Source organism: Phyllobates terribilis, unplaced genomic scaffold, assembly GCF_046119375.1.
Source record: "Phyllobates terribilis strain yellow unplaced genomic scaffold, ASM4611937v1 Scaffold_1__5_contigs__length_1240528914, whole genome shotgun sequence".
NCBI classification, from domain to species: Eukaryota; Metazoa; Chordata; class Amphibia; order Anura; family Dendrobatidae; genus Phyllobates; species Phyllobates terribilis.
In genome coordinates this window covers 23,631,065-23,640,683 of record NW_027362761.1, presented here as the reverse complement: position 1 = coordinate 23,640,683, position 9,619 = coordinate 23,631,065, and the positions used below count along the sequence as shown (strand labels likewise).

General features: G+C 45.8%; 1 protein-coding gene across 2 annotated transcripts in view; it reads left to right on the top strand.

The window, feature by feature from the left end:
• The first annotated feature begins 3,827 nt into the window (after window positions 1-3,827).
• The window catches only part of NR2F6 (nuclear receptor subfamily 2 group F member 6), a 62,897-nt gene continuing 57,105 nt past the window's right edge, over window positions 3,828-9,619 (top strand). For both annotated transcript variants that reach the window (XM_073659613.1, XM_073659612.1), the window contains exon 1: window positions 3,828-4,733. In XM_073659613.1, coding sequence (XP_073515714.1) covers window positions 4,462-4,733 — 272 coding nt within the window. In that variant the 5' untranslated portion in view covers window positions 3,828-4,461. The remainder of the gene's footprint in view (window positions 4,734-9,619) is intronic.

Here is a 9,619-nt window from a genome sequence, read left to right as displayed (position 1 = left end):
GAACTTCCCTGAGGGTTTCCTTAGGGAAAAAAGAGTAGAGTGGTGACCTGTCCTATTTCCAAGGGTGGAACTGGCCAGACTACCCCTGTCTGTAAAAGATCCCTCACGTCTTTCCAGAGTCTTTCTGAAGCGGCTGGAGTCTGGGAAACGGTAAGTCGGTATTTGTGAGGTGGGAGGTGTATAAATATTATTTTGTAACCAGTTTTTATTGTTCATAATATCCATGAGTTTTTGGTTGTTTGTCAACCCGTGGAAAAGAACCAGAGTCTCCCCCTTACTGGTATGGCGTCAGGGCCTTTTTGATGACTCTGAAGCGAATCGGGTTGATCTACCTTTACCTCCCTTGGAATAACTCCACCTTTCCAGTTTTACCTTTCCCCTTGTAATCCTGGTTCTGGGATACTCGGGATTTACAAAAGGAGTGATACTTTTTGATTGTTTCCTCCAGAAATCCTTTTTTTTTCATCTGAGGATCTTTCCAAGATTTTATCTAGGACCGAACCAAACATATTGCCCCCTGAGAATGGGATTGCACAAAGTTTATTCTTAGAATGGGAGTCTCCTGACCAGGATTTTAGCCATATAACGTGTCTTGCCAAATTGGATAACACACTACTTCTAGATGAGAATCTGACAGATTCTGCAGATGCGTCCGCCATAAACAGGGTGGCTGATTTTAATATGGGAAGAGTATCTAGGATGACCTCCCGAGAAGTATTCGTTTTAATTAGTGATGACAGCTCATCTATCCAAAGGGACATAGATCTTGCTACCGAGGTTGCAGATATATTGGTCTTAATAACTGCTGCTGAGGCATGTCAATTTTAGGGACTTCATCCCAAGCTTTCACTTCCTCTTGGCTGCAGGGTAGGCGAGCCCTGAACTCTCTTGGAATGGTGTGATGTTTTTCCGCATCTTCCCACTCTTCCAAGATCATAGATTTCAAATGTTCATTGATTAGGAACACTCTTTTACTCTGGATTCTTAGACCCCCAAACACCTCATCTTGTATGGTGTGTGGGATCTGAGCATCCTCAATCCCCATAGTACTCCTTACAGCCCTAACCAATTCATCTGTGTTTTCAGATGAAAAGAGATATCTCTTCCGATCTTCAGGAGGGGCCTGTGGGGACATTTCTCCTGTCTGTAAACCTTGATCAGAGTCATAAGAAAAATCTTCTGCGTCAGAAGATTCCTCCATCTCCCATTTAGCCCTTTTGCGACGGGATGGTTCCTGTGCTGACTGAGGTGGCATAAGCGTAGAGATTGAACTCTGAACTTCCTCACGGATCATAGATCGCATGTCTTCCATAAGGGTGGATTGTTCCTCCTTTCGGACCTTCGCTATACACTCTGCACAAAGTTGTTTCTTGTGAGCTTCCGGTAAGAAGCTATTGCATGTAGGGCATCTCTTTGTTTTTTTACGGGCTGTTGTGCCTAATTCCAGTGTGCCCCTCTCCTGTGAATATTTTAAAAAGAATAGGAGAGTTTTTAGTGTAAAATCCCCGGATATGACATTAGGGAATAGGTCCATGTACTTACACTTTCCAGAGACTCTGATTGTGCCTCTGCTCATGGATTAGAATCCATTGTTTGAAGGAAAAGGTGGGACACAGCACACAGAGGAATAAGCACCCTTTATAGGGTCTTACCTTTCCCTGGATGTCGCAATAAGCTTCCCCTGTGTTCCACATTGGAACACACGCCGCGCTGTCCTGAGCCGCATGTCTCGCCGGAACCGGAAATGCGTTCCAGGCTGGAACGCATCCACGTCATCGCTGGCCGCCAACACGGAAGTGCACCCTCCAATGAAGAGCATGCCGCTGGACAGCTGCAGGGAATGTAGCGTGGCACTGAGAGCCCTCCTGAGAGGGAGGCGGCGGCGTCAGGAGCTACGTCCCGCTCTACTGACAGGCTGAGGGACCTCTTTAGTGAGGTTTCGGCCAGGAGCTTCTTGACAGCAGGAAGGGGAGAGTTGATTCCCCCCTGATCCCACTGGGCTCTCAGGTATGAATCTTTGCGCCGATGCGCTCCTCTCTGCGTCTGTCCTACTAGGGACAGGAAAAACACTGAGGGTGTGATGGAGGGGGGGCCTTTTAACCTCTCATGTGTTTCCTGTCCCTAGAGGATGAGAAGGACAACCTCCCGTCGTGCTGTCATGAGGGACGTCCTGGGAAAATATGGTAACGTGAAACTAGCCTCTCTGTGTGTTTATCTGTCCGAGGTTTCTGCATGAAACGCCGAAGAAATTTTTGCATGCCTGTGTAAAACTACCCTTTGAATAGGGTTTTTGTGATTACGTTAATTTTTATGGCAAATACTGACTGGAATTTTTTGCAATTCATCTGATCACTCTTCATAACAATCTAGAGTTAATGCAAATTGGCACTATAAAAAGTGGTAGGTATTAACTCCTGCAAACCAGGAACACTACAAAAACCCATTTTTGGAGATGTTCTAATCCCGTTGACTAGCCATGACAGGTTTCTCTGATCCTTACGATAGCCCATTTCTTCTACTTCACACACATTAAAGGGGCTATCCAGGACTTTGTGAAAAACAAAAAATGTGCCTAAGCGCTAACAGGAAAGTAGTTTCTACTTACCTGCCTGTTCTGCCCGATGTCGTTCTTCGCCAGCACAGAGCGGCCACAGACCCGCTCCTGCCGGGGATTCAGCTGCCTCTGCTGATGTCACGTCGACAGATCGGCAGCTTCTTTTCCACCCTGATCTGTTGACGGGACGTGGCTTCCAATGTCATTCTGATTGACAGTCGGCTCCCCCAGTTTGGCAGCGGAAATCCGGCTGTCAATCAGAGAAGAAGTCCCCCCCCTATCAACAAAGCGGAGCGGAAAAGAAGCTATCACTCTGTCAACGTGATGTCAGCAAAGGTAGCTGAATCCCCAGCAGGAGTGGTCACTGTGCCAGTGACGAACGGCACCGAGCACAACAGGCTGGTAAGTAGAGCCTACCTTCCTGTTAGTGCTTAGGCACATTTTGTGTTTTTCACAATGTCCTGGATAGCCCCTTTAACTTCAAGTTACGACTTTTCATTTGCTGCCCGCTATATGCTACCCTTGTATGGGCAGCATGGTGGCTCAGTGGTTAGCACTGATGCTTTGCACTGCTGGTTCCCTCCCAGACTCCAAAAATTTACTGATAGGAAATGTATATTGTGAGCCCCAATGGGGACAGTGATGATGATGATGTCTGTAATACTGAGGAATATGATGGTGCTATTCAGTGTCCACTTCACCTGTCACCGGTTTTCTGCATGTTGCAGTCTTTTTTCGCTATCACAGTCATACCCCATAGTATTTGCAGCGTTTTTTCACGTGATTGCGGTGTTGTTACGGATGATCGGCGTATATAAACTTATCGCGGAATTATCCTTTTAGATAACTTTACACTGAGATTTTTAGCATATTTTGTGTACAGGACATTTATATTAGACGTCTACAAAAACACTATTGCTTTTTCTTCAGAAAGAGTAATGTGACTGGCACTTCTTGTGGAATCCCTGGCTCCGGCATAAGGTGTGGTCCCAGCCTTCCTCCCTGTGGCAAGTTCTTCTGACTGAAAATGGAGCAAGGTTTGCCTGTGCCCCCTCCATAGCTGCACCCCTCATGTCCTGTGTGAGCCGCTCTGGGAGAAGGAGCATGCATTAGTTTGCAGTCAGCAGCTGGTTTCGGCCATTTTCGTCCATCTTGCCCTGGTCTGAGGTGACGCGCCCCGTGCACACAAGCACCTGTATAGCTGTGAGGTAATTCCTCCGCATAGCCGACAGTGCCCCCACCTCCGGACGTCCAATCCCTCCTCTGCCCAGGACCCTCCTCTCCGGTGTCACATGGTAGGAGGTGCCCCTACTGCCCGCCCTCCCTGCTCCCATCGGCCGCACTCCGGACCGGCCACCGGGCATGGGGCGAACAGAGAGGGGCTTCACCGGGTAACTGCTCCCCGCGGGGGGCCTCACATGCTCCTGGATCTGGTCAGTGCCTCCTCAGAGACCTTCCTAGCTCAGGGCGCGGTAGAATCCCTGAACTACAGTGTACCAAGCACATTGTACACGGCACATCCGGGGTACACGGCTCCTACCGAGTGCTTCCCTGCTGGGCACCCTCCGCCACACTGCCAACTTCTGCACAGTGACTGCCCCGTCACCTGGCTCCATAGCTCTGCTCTGTCACAGCCGTAACATCCCTCAGGGCAGCTGGATTTCACTCCATCCTGTTAGGTCCCACTAACCGGTCTGTCCTGTTTCTGTAGCCCAGGCAGTCCAAACAAGAAGGGCAGACACCAAAGCCTGACCTCTAGCACCCTCAGCCCACTATTCCGCCCTCTGCCCAGCTACCAGCCTGGCATTTTATGGTTGGCCATCCTATAATGCCCAGAACTGGTTAGAGATATCACTCTGGTTTGTATTCCGCTCGTTTCCTAACTTTTGTTGATTTTTGGTGCTGTTATGGCCATGGTGTCTGGGGGCTGGGGAGACCCCAATGGAGACACTAATGGGATGGGGAAAGGTTACCCCAGAAACTCCGAGGAGGACGAGGCCTCACCACCTGGAGGGATGAGTGACCCCGAGCAGGGCGATGAAGAGCGACCTGGCATCCAGGTGGATTGTGTGGTATGCGGTGACAAATCCAGCGGCAAGCATTATGGGGTCTTCACCTGCGAGGGATGCAAGAGCTTCTTTAAAAGAAGTATTCGTAGAAATCTTAGCTATACCTGCAGGTGAGTACAGAGTTGTCTCTTTCCATTTACATGGGTTACGTATTTAGAAAATCCTTTTCTATTGAAAGTGTTTGTCCAGAGTCCTTTCCAGAAGGGACAATGTAGTATGATGATTGATAATCTGGTATTCATAATTTTTGAGAGCATGGTGTCGACATATAGTGAGAATCGATATCACAAATTAACCATTGCTAGATCTACTATACCCTACAGCATACGAAGCAGTGTCCCAGGTGAATAGAATGTATCAGGTCTAGATGGTTGTTCAGAGTCGGAAACTGACAGGTGACAGTAGGTCTTAAATAAGAAGGTGCACTTGTGTGAGAACCAATATGTTGACTCGTGTCCGACTGTAGAGTAATGTGCAAGTTTCTAAAATACTATTGCTTAAAGGTATTGTCTAGTATGCCTTTATTTCCATACTGGTACGGAGCCTAGAACAATATTGGTATGAAAGTACCTGCAAAGAATGTGTCTGATGGAAAGTCAACACCTTCTTTTAGCTACAAGGTCCGAAGTGGCAGTAGCAGACACCCTTTATATAGTTCATATTTTGGAAAGGATCATGGATCATTGTTGATTTATTGACAATTATGTAATTTGAGTTGCTGGCTGCTATAAAGTTATGATGAGTATATGACTGTTGTCTATGGTATAGTATGTTATCATTTAGGCTGGCTTCTTACTTTTTTTTTTTTTTTAAACAATGTGTTTATTGAATTTTGCACAAAAATCAGAACATACAATCTATAGGGCCAGCAGATGCCCAAAACTGTGCTCCAACCTCTGGGCTTACAAAATGGGCTTCTCACTTCTAACATTCATGGTCTGAGACTTCAGGACTGGGTCGGCTGACCCGAACGTGACAATAACTCAACAGCCTCATAGACACACACATGAGTAAAACTTGAAAGCCTCATAGACTTACGTCTAGACTTATGAGGCTCTCAAGTTTTACTCATGAGACCCATGTGTGTTTATGAGGCTGTCGAGTTCTGGTTAAAGGGATCCTGCCACCAGTTTTGTCATATACCCACTACAATTATGACCTTATTCTTAGCCTGTGCTGCACTTCATAAATGCTTGTATAACCCCCAAAAACATTAAGTTCTCCTGCGCTATATGGTAATCCGGTTGGTTTTGTCCAATGGGCGTGGTTTCGGGCCTCTCGCCGTCCTCCTTCTTTAATTGTCGTGGATGACGCCACGCATCATCCACGTTGCAAAAGCGAAATCTTGCGCCTGCACACAGAAATTGTGGCTTGCACCTGTACACTGTGCTTTGCCCTACTGCAGGCACAGCCAAAAACAAGTGCGCATGCACCCGCAGTAGGGCAAAGCATAATCTGCAGGTGTGAGCCACGATTTGTGTGCGCAGGCGCAAGTCAGTTCATGGTCACATTCTTTACTCTGACCATGATACAGTCATCTGAATATGGTCTAATTCCACACACACCTTTTTTCTTTAGTTTTCATTACATATTTGCACATAAACATGAATACCATTATGGCTTGTGTGTTGTAGAATACCATGTAGACTGCTATAAAAATGCAATACCCTGCCTTAAAATTTAGTCTTTGAAGCTAAGACCTGGAACACTGGCCATGTATTTATTTAGATATTGTTCACATCATAGTCTTTAACTAAGTGTATCCTGAGCATGTTAATAGCCTTTATTGGGCTTGTTGGGCTTGACTTATGCCAGGAGAGTTTCCATTGAGCAAATGATCAATCCGTGAGTGTTGGTATTTAGCTCTTCAGTACAAAGATTCTGCAAAAAATGGTTGCATGCGTTGGTGCTGGGTCCCTGGAGTCAGTAGGCCAAACTACAGACTCCATCTATCCTGTTTTTTCATGCTCCGTCTCCAGATTTCATAAATGTTGAGGTAATAATAATCTTAATTTTTTTTATCGCGACTAGAACAGTTTAGTTATTACTGTTTTTGCTAAAAAGGGCTTTAGACATATGTTTGATTGAAGTTTCTCAACTCTTTCCTGATTTCCTCTGAAAGTAAATATGCTTTTTATAAATTATACCACGTTAACTTTTCTTTTTTTTTTAAAACCGGAGCAATACATTGTCTGTGACTATACAGCCCTGATTGTGAGGGGGGCTATGCACTTGTTATGCACCTGGGAAAATTGACCTTTTCTTTATGTTCTATGTGCGTGGTGTGGGAGTGAACAGAGCCTTACTTATTTGCATCTGCATAGAAAACTATATAGCACTGACTGACAGCCTGGATAGGTATTAACTCACAAATTGTCATAGATCTAATAGCTGGGGACCTAAGTCCCCTGTACTGACGATTGGTGTGAGTCCCTGCTATTAGGGCTGTGGAGTCGTAGTCGGAGCCCATTTTGGTGGAGTCGGAGTCAGTATAAAATGGACCGACTTCGACTCCTAAAATTGGGTACAGTAATTCAATGCAGTTTGTGGGGAATATTCTTTCATAAGAATTTGGGAAAGTTATGAAATGTCCTATAAATGTCTGTCCTATTCCTGATCTAAGGGTCTAGACTTTTAGCTGAGATGAATCTGAGCTACAGTAAATTTATCACTTACACATGAGCCATGTATGAGGGAGTCGTGGAGTCGGTGTCATGGAAATTGAGGAGTCGGAGGTTTGGCTTACCGACTCCACAGCCCTGCCTGCTATGGGATCTATACTTATCTAATAGTTACCAACTATCCGGTTGATAGGTGATATCTTGCTTACACTGGAATACTCGTTTAAGCTGGCCATAAACTCAAGATATTTATTTCCATACCCTTGGCAGATACAGAAAATTATGGCCATAGACTGGAAAAGCCAAAATAGCAAATTTAAACCATTTTCTGCAATCTGATGATGTGAACAAGCATGACAGATGCTTAAGCTGGCCATACACATTAGATGGCTTTTAGTCGAGAGATGCTTTGGCCGATCTTTCGGCCGTCTTACCCATGCACAGGAGTGCTTTTCGGCTAAGCTCTCCTGTGTCCTTCTTGAGAAAGCCATGATAGACATCTCTGCTGGTGGCTTATCCCGGGGAGAGCAATGCAGTTGTCAGTCTGAAATCGGACACGCCCAATCGACATCCCTTCCCGTCAGTTGGCTGGCGCCCCCATTAATGTTAGTGTTGGCCAAAGCCTTTGAGATCTGCAGGCTCAGGCAACATTAGTCTGATGTGTATGGGGCCTTTATTGATGGCAGATATCAGCCTAAACTTTGATCTGCTGTGTTATATATATTTATTGAACGTTATAGTTGCCAGTCATTGTTGTGGGCAACAGATCATGGCAGGGTGTGAGCTGTTGTTGTTGCAGTGTCATCAAAGACAACTTTGGTGACTTTTAAGGCCCCGTCTCACATAGCGAGATCGCTAGCGAGATCGCTGCTGAGTCACGGTTTTGGTGACGCAACAGCGACCTCACCAGCGATGTCGCTATGTGTGAAACTTTGCAGCGATCAGGCCCCTGCTGTGAGGTCGCTGATCGCTGCAAAATGTCCTGGACCATTTTTTGGTCTTTGCCCTCCTGCTGGTCAGCACACATCGCTGTGTGGGACCAGCGATCAGGCTGGTAACCATGATAAACAGCGGGTTACTAGGGGCACACGCGCACTTAGTAACCCGCTGTTTATCATGGTTACCACTCTGCTACGTGAGCGGTAACCTCCTGCTCACCGTAGCAGAGTGGTATCCATGATAAACAGCCGGTTACTAAGTGCGCGTATGCCCCTAGTAACCCGCTGTTTATCATGGTTACCAGCCTGCTACGGTGATCGGTAACCTCCTGCTCACCGTAGCAGAGTGGTATCCATGATAAACAGCCGGTTACTAAGTGCGCGTATGCCCCTAGTAACCCGCTGTTTATCATGGTTACCAGCCTGCTACGGTGATCGGTAACCTCCTGCTCACCGTAGCAGAGTGGTATCCATGATAAACAGCCGGTTACTAAGTGCGCGTATGCCCCTAGTAACCCGCTGTTTATCATGGTTACCAGCCTGCTACGGTGATCGGTAACCTCCTGCTCACCGTAGCAGAGTGGTATCCATGATAAACAGCCGGTTACTAAGTGCGCGTGTGCCCCTAGTAACCCGCTGTTTATCATGGTTACCAGTCTGCTCCTGATTCAGCAGGCTGGTAACCAGGAGCAGGACATCGTGGAAAGATTCTTTCCACGATGTCGCTGCTCCCCTGATCGTTGGAGAGCCTGCCTGTTTGACAGCTCACCAGCGATCACATAGCGACGCAGCAACGATCCCTGACAGGTCGTATCGTTGTTGGGATCGCTGTAGCGTCGCTAAGTGTGACGGGGCCTTTACAGACCAGCACATAAGATAGTTGTCAAACATCCATCCAGTTTGAATGGATTAACCCATGAAGACATACTATATGTATGTATGGTAGGCAATCAACATTTGATTAGTGGAAGTCTTGCTTCCACTAGTTTGGCTGCTAAAGGGACTGCAGTGAACTTGAATGTGACAAGTTGTAGTACAATTTTTAATGTTAATTTCCTTAAATGACATTTTATTGTATTTATGCCAGAAAACTGATGTACATCCATATTTAGCCTATTGCTTGCAGTGGGGGTGAGAAATATAAGTTACCACTATAAAGGACCGTTTACATGTACATATATACATTATGATTTATTCTAAGTAATCGTAGCAAACGCAAAACAACGAGATCAAAAGTATACCTTCAATGACACAATTTATTTGGGACTATAGGACGCAGCTCCACTTGTTAAATTTTTGCATGTGTCATTTTATGTAGCTGCAACTTTGAAATGCCTTTACTTATCAAAATTATTCTGTGATTTTGTTTTTTTTGTGGCTCTTTGTACTCTAATATTAAATTTAGGTCAACATGTTTAGAAATTTAGAATAAGTTTT